The following is a 15,531-nucleotide window of genomic DNA, read 5'->3' as shown; positions in this document are numbered from 1 at the left end:
TAGTTTTCAGAGGTTATTTTTATTACTCTTAGGACTATAGACTGGCTCCTATAATCAGGAAACAGTTTCACCATCTTATCCTTTTCTACTTCCCCAAATCTGCTGACACCAAAAGTGTATTTCCTGCATGCTCACAAGCAAGAATAAAGAGAAAAGTAATCATATACAGTATTTATTAAACAGGGCCAATGTCACCTCTCCTACATCTTTCCTTTCTTATTCATTATACTATGTTCACACACAGTGGCAATTTCTTCAACCACTGCAGCAGTTCTAAATCCACAACTACATACCTGGGAGCTGGGTTGCTTAGGCTCATCCATTCTCCCAGGAGACTCACTTCTGGCTCTGTGTCTCTCCGTCAAGGGAACAACACTGCCGGAGGGGCTAAATCTGTCGGAAGAGGAGCACAAAGGGGACTAATAGAAAAGTAGTGTCAAGGAACTTAAAAAATGGTGATGTCTGCCTCCTTTATCCCATAGTCTACGAAGGGGGAACAAACTGAATAACAGATTTCTAAGAAGTCCTTTCATGGAGGCAATACAGAATCATACATGAAATAAGAAAAGCTTGCCCTAGTAAATTTAAGAAATACAAAATGACGCAGCCAATATGACCTGGTGAAGCTAAGGCTAAATATAAACTTCTACCCTTACATAAGTACCAGAAGACCAAAAAAGAATAAATTAAAACTGGGTCTGTAATTCTGTTTCTTCTATATAACTTTTAGGTTCTTGGTTGATCCTTTCCCCAAGCCCCATGATAATTTTTTATATATTTCAGACTGTTGACGTAGATCATGAAGATCAAAAATCTTTGCATTTAAGCTATTATTTCTGATACAGTTCTAATATGGGGGGGACAACAGTGCTAACATAGGGTGACAATAAGTATTATGCTCAAGAATATTTTAACTATTAAGGACACAAGAAGGAAAATACTCTCATCAAGACCAACTTAAATGGATATAGTATATACTCTCTGAATTTCTGTGACACACTTGTCTCTCAAGACCAGATGCGAACCAAAATCATAGCTTGTTTAGTTATCACTGTTCATACAGTCAATTTTAAATTTTTAAGAAAGGAAAAGAATATTACCCATCTTAGTTGGTAATATTTATTTCAATTGAGACTTTCTTTCAATTTACTTAGATTAAAATTATTGTTATTTCCCCCCAAAGAAATGTTCTAACAACTGCAATGCATTAGAAAGAGAAAAGTGGGGCATGGGGCATAGGGCATAGTAGCACTGGTGAAAAAAAGAAACTGTCAGGTTTGTGGTAGCAGCTGTCATCAATGACAAAACAGAAAAAATATCATCAAATGACAAGTGAAAAAAAAGGAATGAAAAACATCCAAAAAGCTTTTCTTTGGAATTACTGTGATTACACTAAAAAGAACAATCACTGCTGGTACCATATTTCGTCTAATTTGGTAGATGGGGGCAAAGAAAAGTAAACAGTGCTACAAAGGAATGTGAAACTCCCAGAGGCCACCTACCTGTGTGAGAACATACCAAGGAAGGGCAATGCTGTCAGATTCCCAGCTGATGACCAGCTCTCTTCCTGGAATTCCGAAGAAGCCCTGGCAATTACTGATCCTAGCGTGACTGCAGATGCTATTCTGATTCATGAAGTGTCTAGCTTTACCATAATTCTCACAACACTGTGAATACTTCAGGACTAGGAGCTTCCTGCTTTAACAAAATTAGAATGCAAGTCTTTTGGCACACTTCCAGTTTACCCAACATAAACTTAGACTAAGAACATCAAGTAAGGAAGATACTCTTTGTATCACACACAGGGCCTGCTTTAATTACGTGTGCACAACAGCCATTAGATGGGCAAACAAAACTTACCTGTCAATTTCACTGCTTGTTGGTCTAGCGACCTTGGCTCCTGAAGATCCTAACATGTAATTTTCCTGTCCTACAGAACCATGGCCTGTGGTGTCAATCACCATGGCTGTGACTTCCTCTGCACTACTCCCATCTTCTCCAGAAGGCTGATTCTCAGGCCCAAGCCACTCTTCTAGATTTTCAGTTTTGATGTGTACTGCTCCAAGAACTCTAACTTCATCATCACTCCGGGCCCCTCGGTCTGCTACTCCTGTCTCCACGTACCACTGTCCTGCTCGGTTGATCCGAAGAATGGGCTCCCGGCTCTCTACATCAGAACTCTGTTCAATTATCTGAGGGCTGGTGGACTCCTCAGGAGGGCTGAGCTCCCTGATATCCAGCACAGCACTAACCTGACCTCGCCGGTTTCCCTTTGGGGTATTATGTCGGGGGCTAAGGGAGCGGTTCAGATTTGGTGTAACTCTGTGAGACTCTGGAGGTCCCTCTGGGTGCTTTGTCCTTGTTTGACTTAATTCAGCTTCAACCTCAGCCACATTGATTTTGAAATGAATGCCCTCCAGGATCTGTGTACATTTGTCTATAATATGCTGCATCTGCAGAAAACTGGCAGCTGTCAGGTAGCTGATGATATCTGCCAGTTGCAGGCATATCCGCCCCGTGTAACAGAAAGAAAGGAGCTGTTCAAAAACAGTAGGGTTCTTTATGACTGAAATGGAGACAGTACTCATCTCATTCAAGGACATGTGATCTCGGAAATAGGGGGAGCTGGCAGCCAGTACCACTTTGTGAGCCCGAAAAGCTTGTCCTTGCACGTTGACCACGATGTCACAGAGACGGCCCTGCATGCGCAGCTGGTTTAGATGGCTCAGGACAGAGTTGCTGAAGTCAGGGATCTCCAGTTGTATGTTCCCACTTTTCTCCATGGTCGTGCCTGAGGGTGTAGGCAGGCATTCAACCCTGCTGAAAGAGGAAACGAACTGTCGTTAGTAATTATAACCAGTCCCCTCAGGCTTTCCAATTCACACCTATTTAAAAATATTATCTGGTAAAATTTCAAAATCTCCAAATAAATAGAGATACTTTCCTTATGTTTAAACATGGAAAAGAGATACTTTCCTTATGTTTAAACATGGAAAAGAAATACCAACAGGTTTAGTAGTTTAGGTTTCACAGCAAGGTACCATTAAAACCAAAAAGTGATTGTTAGACTTCTAAAAATTCAAGCTATGCCCATATTTTCCTTCTTAACAAGCTATATAACATCAAAACTGAAGTTCAACAGAATAGAGGGGGTAAAAAAAAGCAGTGTGACAATTTTTATTTACTAAGTGTTAATCATAAGGTATTTGCACACATTATAAAATGTGGTGACAAGTTTTCTTTGGAGAAGGAAAGAAAGAAGCTTTTTGAATAAATGTAATTATACACAGGTGGGCTGATTAGATACCGTTAATATTTTACTACTTGATGCATGAGTTATGTTTATTATTTTATAAAGTGACTAATATCCCTCCTGAGTATAATTCATTATTTCTAAGCTGAAGGGTCAGAGCTCCCCACAGAAAGGCTTTGGGTTTAGGACTTGGAGGTAAACTCTAGGTTACGAAAAACTCCAAGTTGTGTCAGGACTCAAATGCAGAGAACTTGAAGAAGTTCACTCTCAGGATTAGGTAAAGGTAGATAAGTCTGCCTCTATCTAAATTCAAAGTTGGAAATTTCAGGGTGGTAATGATACTTTGATTCTGAAATTTAGTTCCCCAAAGCTGGTGAAAAACAGAGCATTTACCAAGTATGGACGATATTTTTACACTAAAAGATTTCTGAAAAGTTGCAGAACCACTAAGCCTGTAACTGCATCCAATAGTCTTCACTGGTTGAGAGTAGTTTGTATAAATCCCATTAGAAAGACACTGACTTGAGCATACATAGTTACCTAAGACCTGAAACTTCAGGAAGTTATCCTGACAAGCTCACAGTATTGCCCTGCATTTACCACACACTTATCAGTAAATAGGGAAGTGTATACACTGCTTTCAAGAACCAACTTTAGCCAATCTGACCTTTTTCCAAAGCGTTTTTGTTTGTTTTGAAACTTTTAATCCAATAAGAGCCTCTGTCGATGCCATCATGAATTCAGATGTTTATTTTGGAGCCTACACCAGCGCCTTTTTTGTTTGCTCTTTCCGGCAATTCCCCAGTGAGGAGGAAGCCCCTGGAGTAAGGTCTTTCTCTACCGTCGGCACTGGAGGGGTGAGAGCTGTAAGAGGGAGAATCGGGAACTGCATGGGGTTGGCCACTCCGGTACTCGAGTGGCTTTCGTCCGCGTTAGGAAGCATGGGGAACGGGGAAAAAGCAGAGGGGCGAAATGTCACCGAGGAGCGGGGGCGGAGAGGGGAGCAAGGCGTGCGGCCGGGGAGCGAGCAATCAGGTGAGGGTAGAGGACCGGGAAGGGGGCGGCGCCCCGGGACCCGGTCCAGGCGGTAGGCGTAAGCGGGCGGGGAGCTGCCTAGAGGTGGGTGTGTGTATCTGGGTGTGTCCGGGCTGCCGATGGGGAGGGGGCCGCCCATCCCGGGGTCCTGAGGGAGGGGCCCATGAGGGGGCGGGTCCGGCAGCTCAACCCGGCCCGGGGCCAAGCGGGTGGAAGGTCTCCGGGTGCCTTGAGGCGGGGTGGAGGGAGGTGGCTGAGCGCCCCAGGAGCAGGCTGCGGCGGAGACCGGGCGAGGCGGCCCCAGTGCAGGGCAGGGGGACTGCTGTGCGGGGCCCGAGCCCAGTCAAGGAGCAGCACCTACCTCCGGGGGTGGAAATGGGCCGGAATGGGCCGGAACACCGTCCCGGAAGTGAAACCCCCCACCCCCTCCCCCGGAGCGGGCGACGTGCCGGAAGGAAATCGCTCACCCTTACACCGCCCCCCTTCCCCCTCCCCAGCGCTTTCCGTCCCTCGCGCCCCCTCCCCTCTCTTCCCCTCCTCCTCAGTTCGTAGGAGGGCGGGAGCCCTGCGTCACGTGGGCGGTCGTGTCCCCGCCCCGGGGCGTGGCCAGGGCGGGGCCGAGGGCGGGCTTAGAAGACTGGACGGAGGTGTGCTGAAGGAGGAAGCGAATGAGAGGGGGAGGAGTTGAAGCCGACGCTGGCGGAGAGTCTGCGTCATGACGTCATGGAATAGAATACTTATATACAGGCGCCTGGCCGCCATCTCGGCCTTTAGAAGGTACGAGGCGGCTCTCGGTATGTTTATGTTTTGTGTGCTGTTAAGTAAGTTCTTAGCCTGAGAGGCCTCCAGCTCTTGGCAGTTAGGATCGCCTTAAGCCGGCTGGCATTTCTAGGCCAGTCGCAGGCCTTCGCACGGTTCACAAGATGAAGATGATGGAGGATTGCGAGTTGGGTGCGGGCGCGACCTAATTATACTCCTCGGGTTGTTGGGCCGAACTGCGGAAAAACCCCGGCTCGCGGGCTCTGCCTCTGATGAAGCCTGTGTTGGTAGGGACATCTGAGACTGTTGATGAATGCCAACGGCTCTGATGGCGGCGCGTGCCGAGTCACCGAGTGGGTCTTTGTTAAAGACCTCGGCTCGAGTCTCCTTAAGCCACTTGTTCTTAGGAAGGCCACGTGGTTCTCTAAAGGCTGCATTCCGCACTGCACCATTATTTCCGTCAGTGGTTCTTAATCTTAATTATGTTGAATGCTCTCATGCAGTTGTGGGTGGTGTAAACGACTTGCTTACGTGGTATGGAAACGACGCAAGGTTTAAACTTACTTACGTTTAGAACAAAATGAATTTTTTAAATCTCTAATTTTTCCTAGGAACGGTGCCAGGCATGGGTGCCAGGCATGAATGCAGTGTGGCTTTAGATGGCTTCTGGTGGACAGGTAAGTAACGGCTAAATACAGTGGGAAGAATGAAATCTGCCTAGATGTGGTTTTTATGTTAAGCCTGTGATGGTTTAAGAGTAGTGGGCAGAAGGGATTTCTGAAAAATTCTGTTCTGAGGCTTAACTACTTAACGACATTAGTGATTAACTTAGCAACACAGCATGTTTTATTGGATTATTCTTTGTCTGTTTTCTAGTTGTGTACCAAAGGGACGAGAACCGCTGCTGGGGTGAGTTACTGAAATTCCCTGACAAAAGGGAAGTTAGGTTGAAAGTCCGCTGAATGTGCCACAATGATGACAGTTTATTTGCTACTCTTGACTGTGAGGGTGACGAGAATTATTACCACCATTATGCTACCTGAGGCACACAAAATGGTGGTTTAGAGAACATAGAGATTGCACCCAAGTTTATACGAAACTGTTTCTTCCCAGGTCTTAAAGCACAAGCTTAATGCTGTATCCATGGGCAAACAGGTGAGAAACCTTTTTTATAGTCCATGTTTATCTAGTACTTTGAATTTTTTTTTTTTATAAGGGGTTACAAATTGCCAAGTCGATGTTGGTGCTTATATTAGGGTTTTCCTCCCCTTTTTTTCAAACGTAAATTGCTGCATTCTAGTTTTATATTTAGTATGAGGGGGAATCTGAAGAAACAGATACTATGATGGTTGCATAGTTCAACAGATTGAATCATGAAAAAGATAATGCCATTTGTCTGATGTATCTGAGTTAGTAAAACTTTTGCTGATAGTGTAAGTAAAATACCACTACTAACGAGTTTCTCGTTTTTTGTAGGCACTATGCAGGAAGTTAAGCACTATGTAGGCACTAAGCTGAAAGTTGAAGGGGTAAGTAAAATTGTAACTGAACTAAACATTGGTGACTGGGCAAACATGACAAAGAATACCACTAATGGCTTTTTAGGGTTGCCTTCTAATGCACAGGAAGCAGTCCTCCCATAAAGTGCTTGAACAGTGTGTTGAACACATTAAATAAAAGCCAGATCCTTGTCCTGTCTTAATTTGTGAGAGCAGCCTGTGTGATGATAAGCAAATACTGACTGAACATGAAGGTCTTAATTAGCTCTATCTGATTTCAGGCACTTTTTAGATTTGTGGGGAGAAAATTGATTTTTGGCTATTATAAAACCACTCTCATTTCTTAGGTGGACTTGAATCCTTGACCTGTCCGGGCCAACTTTTTGGTAAGCATTAATATTAAAAACAATTTAGTAAGCTCAACTGTTACTGAGAATGCTGATAAAGTGGAATGCTTAACTACCAAGCTAATTTCCTATGTCTGGTTTGCAAGTGCATGTTGAGCATGCTCTGAACAGGGTTTTTGTAATGATGTTGAGCAAATGTCTGACCTGAAATGAGCATGTAGACAAATCTAACACTGAAGAACCCTGTGACAAATATTAAGTGAGAAGAATTTAACAATAAGATTGACATTTTAATGAAAGGTGTCTCATCTCTCTTATAGATCCTGGGTACACGTTTTTATCCATGGATGGCTTGCTTGGGGTAAGACATGAAAACAGTTCTTTGGCTCCTGGCATTTGGGTTTATATTCCAAAAATGTGCTGGTCTTAGTAGTTGTTCACCTATGTTAGTGTTTTCTGGTGTTGGACCGTTGAGAAATAAACAGGCCTTAGTATGAAGCTGTTGTGAAGTGTGTCTAAAGAAATACTTCTTTGCAGGTGCAAATTTTGGAGATCTTTTATATAAAGGTATGTATGTGTTTTATCGGTCTTACCTAGTTACTGAGCAAGATGCTGTTAGTGATGATTTTTAAAAAATTAAACAGATGGGAATCTCTCTGAAAAAGAATGAAGATTTTTAAAAACTGAAACGGTATCTGGAAAATTTTTGAAATCTACTTATTATACCTATTCAGTTTGATTAAATTTCATTAAATTTTTGCAGGTGTCAAGAGAGGTACTGGCTACAACGCAGGGAGCAAGAAGTTTTAAGCAAAGGTATAGAAGTCTCAAGTTTGGGTTCTGTGTTTTGTGGTTTAAAGCCGATACAATGATGATAACATAGTTCAGCAGACTAACAGTGATGAGCAAATACTGTCTTTCGCTCCTATCTGATGTATCTGGCTGCAACAATTCTGTTTATATACCCTTGAAAGTGGAAACCAGCCGCTGTCTCACAGAAATATTCAGGGATTTGGATAAGTGTAACGGCTCATGCAGATGTTCTGTACTGTTAATTTCAGGATTAGGCATTTACATTTTGGATAAGAACAGGCTAACGTGAGGAAATTTTTATGGCATATACTGTAGATTACACCAGAATGAATAATTTAGCTGATTATTTTTGATAGTCATTTCTCAGAGCAGTTTTAGATTCATAGCAAAATTGAACAGTAGGTTCCCATATAGCATCCTCCCCATCAACATCTACCACCAGAGTGGGACTTAAAATTTTGAACCTATGTTGACACATCACCCAGAGTCCAGTAGTACATTGCGGTTCACTCATGGTGTTGTACGTTCTCTGGGTTTGGACAAATGTATCGTGACAAAGATCCACCTTGCACAGAATAGGTTCACTGCCCTAGAATTTTTTGAAAAATTTAAAAGTGGGCTACAAAAAATGGGAGAAAGGGCAAATTTTAAACATAAGGCTTTTATTTTTCATTTTCAAACAGGCAAATGTGTTACCCTGAAGATTTCAAGGTCAGTCAGTCTCTGGTATATATGGTGAGTTAGAATGTAACCAGTGATGTGATGATTCTGCCAAATGAATAAAATGATATCACCCGTAAAACCGTTCCATTTTGATTCTGAGGTTACTTTATCAATAAATATCACAAGTTTTTTCCCTTCTACTGTGATTTGACATATATGGTCTTTACTTTTCAGGGCATTTATGACAGCAGTCATGCATCTTAACAGTTGACAGGTGAGGCTTGAAAATATCAGTACTGTTGTCTTGTTCCAGAATACATGATGATCTCACCCCAACTTGAACTCTCTCACTGATTACTTGATGATGTTCAAAGATCTGATAATTCTGTGTATCCCAAATGCAATTAGAATTGGCATGGAAATGGGACTTAAAATGGTTTCTCTGTTCTTGCAGGCAGCTGGATGGATGCTCATGGGATAGGAGAGGAAACAACTTTCAATTTTTTTTAAAGCCTATTTTATTTATTGGCCATGCTGCACAGCATGTAGGATCTTAGTTCCCCCACCAGGGATTGAACCTGTGCCCTCTGCAGTGGAAGCGCAGAGCCCTAACCACTGGACCAGCAGGGAATTCTCCAACTTTGAATTTTAATAAATATTTATGAACCATCTGAAGTGTGCTTATTTCAATTTAATGAGATGAATGAAGGGAAATAGGACATTTTTGTAATTGAGACCTGACGGCATATTTTTTGCAGAAATTTTCTGTGATTTAATGTGAAGTGCCTGGGTCAGTTTGTCACAGTTGAAAACCAACCATTGGAGTTTGAGGCTGGAAAAGCAAAAGATGAGCTTGAACCACCTTTGTGCTGTGCAAGAAAGTTCCGTAGGAATGAAAATGTTGAAAGAACACAGGAACTTAAATGATCCTTAATTTCCAAAATGGGCAATTAAATCATTGAAATACATTATGTTGAAAATTGCAGAGAAAAGCAGAAGCTCTTAATGTTAAGTAGTGGTAGGAGTGCAGAAATTGGGGAAAATCTCCATTTGCTGTAGTAAGCACCAGGGTGATGGGGTCTGGCAAGTGTTGATGCGGAAATTGGTGTAGGAATTGGTTTCAGTGCTATCTAGAAGACGCATATTGAAAAAAACCTAGAACAGTGAGATCTTTAAGAATGAGATCAGTAATACTGTGGTTATAACGTCCTTGAGAAAATGGGTACTGGTTTTGCACATTTTTGGGATGGGCAATGTGGTTTGTTCAAGTTAATGAGAAAATTAGTGAGCCAGTGAGTTGCTGGTTAATTCCTAAATACCAAGGAAACCATTAGCTCTGGGAACATTAAAAAGTAAATACCTGCCAATCAAATTTCAGCTTTCTAATTTGGCATTTGAGGTGTGTAGGAACATTAAATTGGGGTTTTAAGTCTTGGTTGCATGCCAAAACGTTTACTTAAACTCCCACTGACAGAATCTATTTTTTTTTTTTTTAAACTGGGTTTATTTTTAATTTATGGCTGTGTTGGGTCTTCGTTTCTGTGCGAGGGCTTTCTCTAGTTGCGGCAAGTGGGGGCTACTCTTCATCGCGGTACACGGGCCTCTAGTTGCGGAGCACAGGCTCCAGATGCGCAGGCTCAGTAATTGTGGCTCACGGGCCTAGTTACTCCGCGGCATGTGGGATCTTCCCAGACCAGGGCTCGAACCCGTGTCCCCTGCATTGGCAGGCAGATTCCCAACCACTGCACCACCAGGGAAGCCCTGAAATACTATTCTAAAAACCAGTTTATGTAAAAGCAAGTTGACAGGTTTTTTTTTTTTTTTTTTGGCTGTACTGTGAAACTTGTGGGATTTCTGTTCCCGAGATTGAATGCGGGCCACAGCAGTGAATGCACCTGATCCTAACCACCAGACCACCAGGAAACTCCCTGCAAGTTGACAAATATTAAAGTGTTAGTTACCCCTTGGTGTCTGGGGGGTTGGTTCCAGGACCCCCTGTGGATACCAAAATCCATGGATGCTCAGGTCTCTTAGAGGTATAGTACTATAGTGGGCCCCACATGGATTTTGAAACTTGCATTTTGAACATAATATCCAATGTTAAATACTGATCTCCCATGCCTGGTTGGATTATTTCATACTTTAGAAAACTGTCAACATTTACTGTATGTGCTATTACTCCTCATCAAAATCTTCATGAAACCTAAAAGACAAAAAAGAGTAGCTATTTCTTGAATATTCTAAAACATGACAGTTTGGATTAGCCTTCAGATTTTCAGGATATAAAAGATATATGAAAAGTATCCAAGAATATGTTTTAAAACAAGGGTAAGGTAGTATAACAAAAATACCTTCAACTTTAAGATGCTGGGGAAAAACCCTAAGCAAACAAAGGGTATGTTGGGCTAAGTTACTTAGTAAAAATACAGCATGTTGATCAGTTTTAAACCAAATCAAAAGTATTAAAATTTTAAGCATTCACATAGTGTAAGAAGATAAAACTTATAGACAAAAAAACCCTCAAACTATTTCAACTTATAAGCAATAAGATTTCAAATTAAATTATCTTCATTGCTTGGAAAATACGCTTTTATCTCAAATTCACTTTAAATGCTTACATATAATTAAATACCCAGGAAGACTCCTGCTAAATTTGGTAATATTATATGGTGATACTTCTCTGGGATGACATTTCACACAATGGTTTTCAATTAATGCTGAAAAAAAAAATCACTTGATAACTTTAATCACGACTGGCTGATTAGTGGATTTACACTTAATAGGCACACCTTGGAAATAATTGTAAGTTCAGTTCCAGACCACCACAATAAAGCCAATATCACCATAAAGCAAGTCACAGGATTGCTTTCCTAGTACATGTAAAAGTTATGTGTACACTATAGTCTATTAAGTGTGCAATAGCATTATGTCTTTAAAAAAGATGTACATTAAAAAAATAGAAGTATAGTAGATTTTAATATTGTGTTAAACATACTTTAAAAATATTTGACTGCTGGGAATTCCCTGGCAGTCCAGTGGTTAGGACTTGACTTGACACTTTCACTGCCGTGGCCCCGGTTCAATCAATCCCTGATCGGGAAACTAAGATCCCGTGAGCCACGAGGTGCAGCCAAAATAAAACGAAACAAAACTTGACTGCTAAAAGATGCTAACCATCTGAGCCTTCAGTGAGTCATAGTAACATCAAAGATCACTGATCACAGATCACCATGACAAATATAAAAATGAAAAAGCTTTAAATATTGCAAGAATTACCAAAATGTGACACTGAGACATGAAGTGAGCAAATGCTGTTGGAAAAATGGAGTGGATAGACTTGCTAGACTCAGGGTTGCCATAAAACCTTCAATTCATGAAAAAAACAAAAAATGCATTATCTGTAAAGCACAATAAAAAAAAAAAGCTAAGTGCAATAAAAGAAGGTTTGCCTGTACTCAGTAACTTACATGGCATAAGGTCCAACAAAGGGAAGAATGTGATAATTGCTCAATGTGTAATTCTGCCTATTTGTACTACTAAGCCAAGACTTTGATAGATAATCCACTCATTTGGATTACATGTTTCTATGTATGTGATTTGATCAACCAAAAAATTAGGTACAAAATGTCAAGCTTTTTCCTTTTTTTCTTTAAAGGGCAGCGCAATGGTTTGGGGTTGGTTAGTACAATACAGAGAATACAGAGGATACTTATAAAATGTCTCTAACACCAATGCCAGTACTCATCTCATAAGTAAGGATATTATTAATTTTTGTGTTACTCACTTTTCTTTAGAACATAAAGTCATTAACTTGAACTTGCTGTATACACACAATACATACACAACCTTATGCAAAATACTTTTCATAAGTAACATTACATTTTAAGATATTGGAAACCGAATATCTGTGATCTGCATTTTGACTTAGTGGGAAAAGAAGAGAACATTGAACTAGGGAGGATTATACTGATAATAAGACTCAAAAGTGTCTTCCTCTCCCTTTGTACTTAACACAGCCTATACAATGACCTGAGAGATTCACTATGAGAAAAATGTCCATCACAGCTTTAAAACCTTGCTTTGGAAGGAACTAATGAGAAAGCAGATTGGAAGGTGAGACTTCATCTTTGTTTTCAAAGAAGTGGTCTTAATTTTTCTTCTTATAGAAAAAGTTTAAATCGGTTCATTGTAAATATATCTAAACTATTAATTTTTGCAGTTTTTAATTATACAAAAGCTATGAGAAGAGGGCAGTAGAGATCATCTAATCTTAAATCATGATGTCGTCCATTCAAGTCCTTGGCATAATCCCTGGTCAGTAAGAGCACAGAACACCTGTATATGCCACAAATGATCTTTAATATATATCAGAAATTACTTTCAAAAACTGGGAGATTTCTACTATAGCCATACATTCTTTAACATCTTGTTCATTAGCAAAAATCAGCAATGCAGCTTTCCTTAGGTCTTCATGGGCTAACATTTTATAGAGTTCCTCAGTTACAGCAATCCTTTCTGTCTGTACTGTCCACAACAGTTATTACAAACTCTGTTAGTGTAATAAGTGTTCCAGGAAGAACGAAGAGACTCTTGGTCACCAGTATCCCACATTATGAAATGTGTATTATTAATCACTATTTCTTCTACATTGCTTCCTATTGTAAGGGATGCATGTACAACTTCATTCACAGAAAACTGGTAAAGGATGGTAGTTCTCTCTGCATTACGCAGTCCAACAATGGTAAGTATGTGCTCCTGGTGGTTGAACAGTCTCCCTATCCTGGTGAAGAGAATACACGTTCTTAGGCAGCAGGCCCCCTCCAGCCACCAGGGCCACCTGGCCTCTCCCACTCAGGCAGAAGGGGAGGCAGAGATGTGTCAGAGCCTCAGCCTCTTGCTTGGAACTGGAGAGAGACCAAAGCCCGGGCCACAGATATTGGCAGATATTTTCTCAAAAACAAATGAGTTTGGGGAAAAATCTGATGGTATTTGTTGCCAAAGATAAAATTCAAGCTTTCAAATGAAAATTACAATTTTGGAAAGCTTGTATCTGTCACTGTGCACTTACACCTTCTCCATACTTAAAGACTTACGATGAGATCAGTCATGATGTTAATCAATGTGATTTTTTAGATATTGTTTAATGAAATCTGTCAACACCTGGACGATCTGCATAATTCAGTGATCCAATATTTTTCAAATGATCAATGTGCAGTGTTAGAAAACCATGCATAAAAGTTGTATTCAAAATATAAGACAGACCAATGGATTTTAGAAAAATTTACGAATATGATTTCAGATTACACGTTGCAACTAACCTTTAAGAAACTTGTCAAGTTGTGGTGTAGTATCAAAGAAGAATATCCATAATTTTCAGAGAAGGCTATTAAAATACTCCTCGCTCTTCTAACTTCATATTTATGTGAGACCAAATTTTCTTCAGCTATTTCAACCAAAACAACATATCACAACAGATGGAATGCAGAATCAGATATGAGAATCCAGTATCTTTTGTTAAACCAGAAATCAAAAAGATCTGCAGAAACAATGTCACTCTTCTCACTAATTTTTGTTTGGGAAAATAATTAATTTAAAAATAAAAATGTACTATTTTTGCTAGCATGTAATGGGTTAAATCTTAATCTTAAATTTTAATTCCTGCTACAATAAAAGAGCTATATAGAATTCTTTGGGATCCTCAATAATTTTTAGAGTGTAAGTAGTCCTGGGACCAAAATGTTTGAGAACTGCTATTCTAGGTAAAGATACAGGAGCCTAAAGAGGTTAAATGACTGGGCCAAGGTTGCATAACTAGAGAGTGTTAAAGCCAGGAATTAAATCCAGTTATGTCCAACTCAAGTTCTTTCTACTAAGTCCATCATCTTAAACACAGAAGACTGACTTAGAAGTGCATTTAATATATGCCTTACATATGAAATTATTATACAGATATCCCATCTAATATTTTTATTGTGTACTGGTTATTTCTCATGTCATGAAATAACTCACTTTCCATGAAACAAGAAAAAAGTATCCTTAAGGCAGCATCTCTAGGATGAGTTAGGCTTAACAAAAAATCAGCAGCAAGGAATGTGATCAGTGTCACAGTTCTGGCTCTTCAGAGAGGGGAACTCTGGGAAAAGACAGTGCAGCTGTATAGATGCATTGTTTTATTCCGCCAAAGCCCATGAGCATAAAATGACATAAAAGCCAAAGCCCACAAGCATAAAACGTCACACTCATCATCTAACATATCTCTTCCCAACAAGGAGAAACTGCTCATAAGACAAAGCTCTCTTGAAGCCAATAATAACTATCGATATTGTAGCTGGCAGTTGCTTACCTTGTTTTTAAAACTTGCAACATAGAATAAATCTAAATTCCCTAGGAGGCTGGGGAGATTGGACTTGGAACCAAAACCTGGCTTACAGTTTACAATTAGTTTGTGTGTTCCAAAACCCTGGTTGTGTTGTGTTTCCAACTTTATCAGTAACTAGGTTCTTTATTTTTGAGAAAATATTTAATTAATGGGAATTCCCTGGCAGTCCAGTGGTTAGGACTCCACGCTTTTACTTCTGAGGGCCTGGGTTCAGTCCCTGGTCAGGGAACTAAGATCCCGCAAGCTGCGTGGTGTGGCCAAAAAAAAAAAAAAAAAAAAAAGTAGTGACATTTCCCTGGATTTCAGAATAAGCTTTTTTTTTTTCCTGACAGGCAGGACTGAAGAAAAGCTGAGTGATGCCCAAAGTGACTAGGTCTCTGTGATGCCAACACGAGATTGTATGACATCTGGGGACTTGGGGCCTTTGGTGTCTGTAGCCTAGAAAATATTCTCTGGATTTTGGGTATCTTTTGTAACTCTCATTTTCAGGATAGAAAGACAATATTTTGGTCAGAATTAGGTTCTAAACAGTGAATAGTAAATTTATTATATTTAGAAACTAGGTAATGCAGATGTGGGGTAAATGAATGTAAAGTTGCATTTTCTTACCTAATAAAGGGCATCTCTAGAAATTCCCTCCACTGAGAAAGGGTAGGCAGAGTTGGATGCCTTTCTCACCATAAGAACTCTGCCAGCAAGAATTTTCTGGCTCCAGAGTACATCCACAAATGGGGAGAGACTGGGTTAAAGGACAAACTTTAGGGAAAAGCTCCACCTAATGGC

At 40.4% G+C, this 15,531-nt stretch overlaps 1 protein-coding gene, 1 long non-coding RNA gene, 10 other non-coding genes and 1 pseudogene across 29 annotated transcripts in view; 11 read left to right on the top strand and 2 right to left on the bottom strand.

Moving 5' to 3' along the window:
• ZBTB37 (zinc finger and BTB domain containing 37) overlaps positions 1-4,702 on the bottom strand; it is a 28,154-nt gene extending 23,452 nt beyond the window's left edge. For 2 of the 6 annotated variants that reach the window (XM_007165347.2, XM_057543363.1), the window contains exons 1-4: positions 4,650-4,702; positions 3,921-4,117; positions 1,861-2,820; positions 294-393 (exon numbers count right to left, since the gene is read on the bottom strand). In XM_007165347.2, the coding sequence (XP_007165409.2) occupies positions 294-393; positions 1,861-2,783 (1,023 nt within the window). In that variant the 5' untranslated portion in view covers positions 2,784-2,820; positions 3,921-4,117; positions 4,650-4,702. Of the gene's footprint in view, positions 1-293; positions 394-1,856; positions 2,821-3,920; positions 4,118-4,649 lie in introns of those variants that run through there. The other 4 variants (XM_007165348.2, XM_057543352.1, XM_057543361.1 and 1 more) reach the window with 4 other exon arrangements.
• LOC103002942 (uncharacterized) lies at positions 4,073-9,038 on the top strand. Of its 13 annotated transcripts, XR_009007567.1 has the most exons (10): positions 5,089-5,724; positions 5,924-5,956; positions 6,161-6,202; positions 6,524-6,576; positions 6,894-6,932; positions 7,214-7,254; positions 7,431-7,460; positions 7,657-7,709; positions 8,390-8,643; positions 8,824-9,038. It is a non-coding gene; the product is annotated as an uncharacterized LOC103002942 (long non-coding RNA). The 13 variants fall into 13 exon arrangements; XR_009007566.1 differs by having other exon boundaries at positions 7,657-8,643; XR_009007571.1 differs by having other exon boundaries at positions 7,214-7,460.
• LOC114237537 (small nucleolar RNA SNORD74) lies at positions 5,306-5,385 on the top strand. The gene has a single exon (XR_003623070.1). It is a non-coding gene; the product is annotated as a small nucleolar RNA SNORD74 (small nucleolar RNA).
• LOC114237599 (small nucleolar RNA SNORD75) lies at positions 5,786-5,847 on the top strand. The gene has a single exon (XR_003623127.1). It is a non-coding gene; the product is annotated as a small nucleolar RNA SNORD75 (small nucleolar RNA).
• LOC114237601 (small nucleolar RNA SNORD24) lies at positions 6,013-6,094 on the top strand. Its single transcript, XR_003623131.1, has one exon. It is a non-coding gene; the product is annotated as a small nucleolar RNA SNORD24 (small nucleolar RNA).
• Positions 6,385-6,454, top strand: LOC114237572 (small nucleolar RNA SNORD77). The gene has a single exon (XR_003623109.1). It is a non-coding gene; the product is annotated as a small nucleolar RNA SNORD77 (small nucleolar RNA).
• LOC114237539 (small nucleolar RNA SNORD44) lies at positions 6,763-6,823 on the top strand. Its single transcript, XR_003623071.1, has one exon. It is a non-coding gene; the product is annotated as a small nucleolar RNA SNORD44 (small nucleolar RNA).
• On the top strand, positions 7,070-7,134 carry LOC114237594 (small nucleolar RNA SNORD78). The gene has a single exon (XR_003623126.1). It is a non-coding gene; the product is annotated as a small nucleolar RNA SNORD78 (small nucleolar RNA).
• Positions 7,504-7,587, top strand: LOC114237532 (small nucleolar RNA SNORD79). The gene has a single exon (XR_003623063.1). It is a non-coding gene; the product is annotated as a small nucleolar RNA SNORD79 (small nucleolar RNA).
• Positions 7,754-7,834, top strand: LOC114237540 (small nucleolar RNA snR60/Z15/Z230/Z193/J17). Its single transcript, XR_003623072.1, has one exon. It is a non-coding gene; the product is annotated as a small nucleolar RNA snR60/Z15/Z230/Z193/J17 (small nucleolar RNA).
• On the top strand, positions 8,456-8,532 carry LOC114237536 (small nucleolar RNA SNORD47). The gene has a single exon (XR_003623066.1). It is a non-coding gene; the product is annotated as a small nucleolar RNA SNORD47 (small nucleolar RNA).
• LOC114237602 (small nucleolar RNA SNORD81) lies at positions 8,680-8,757 on the top strand. Its single transcript, XR_003623132.1, has one exon. It is a non-coding gene; the product is annotated as a small nucleolar RNA SNORD81 (small nucleolar RNA).
• Positions 9,039-12,287: 3,249 nt separating the features above from the next.
• Positions 12,288-13,220, bottom strand: LOC103010701 (ADP-ribosylation factor-like protein 5A; annotated as a pseudogene).
• Positions 13,221-15,531: the final 2,311 nt, after the last annotated feature.

This window comes from Balaenoptera acutorostrata, chromosome 1 (assembly GCF_949987535.1).
Source record: "Balaenoptera acutorostrata chromosome 1, mBalAcu1.1, whole genome shotgun sequence".
NCBI lineage: Eukaryota > Metazoa > Chordata > Mammalia > Artiodactyla > Balaenopteridae > Balaenoptera > Balaenoptera acutorostrata.
This window is presented reverse-complemented; position numbering and strand designations above follow the sequence as displayed.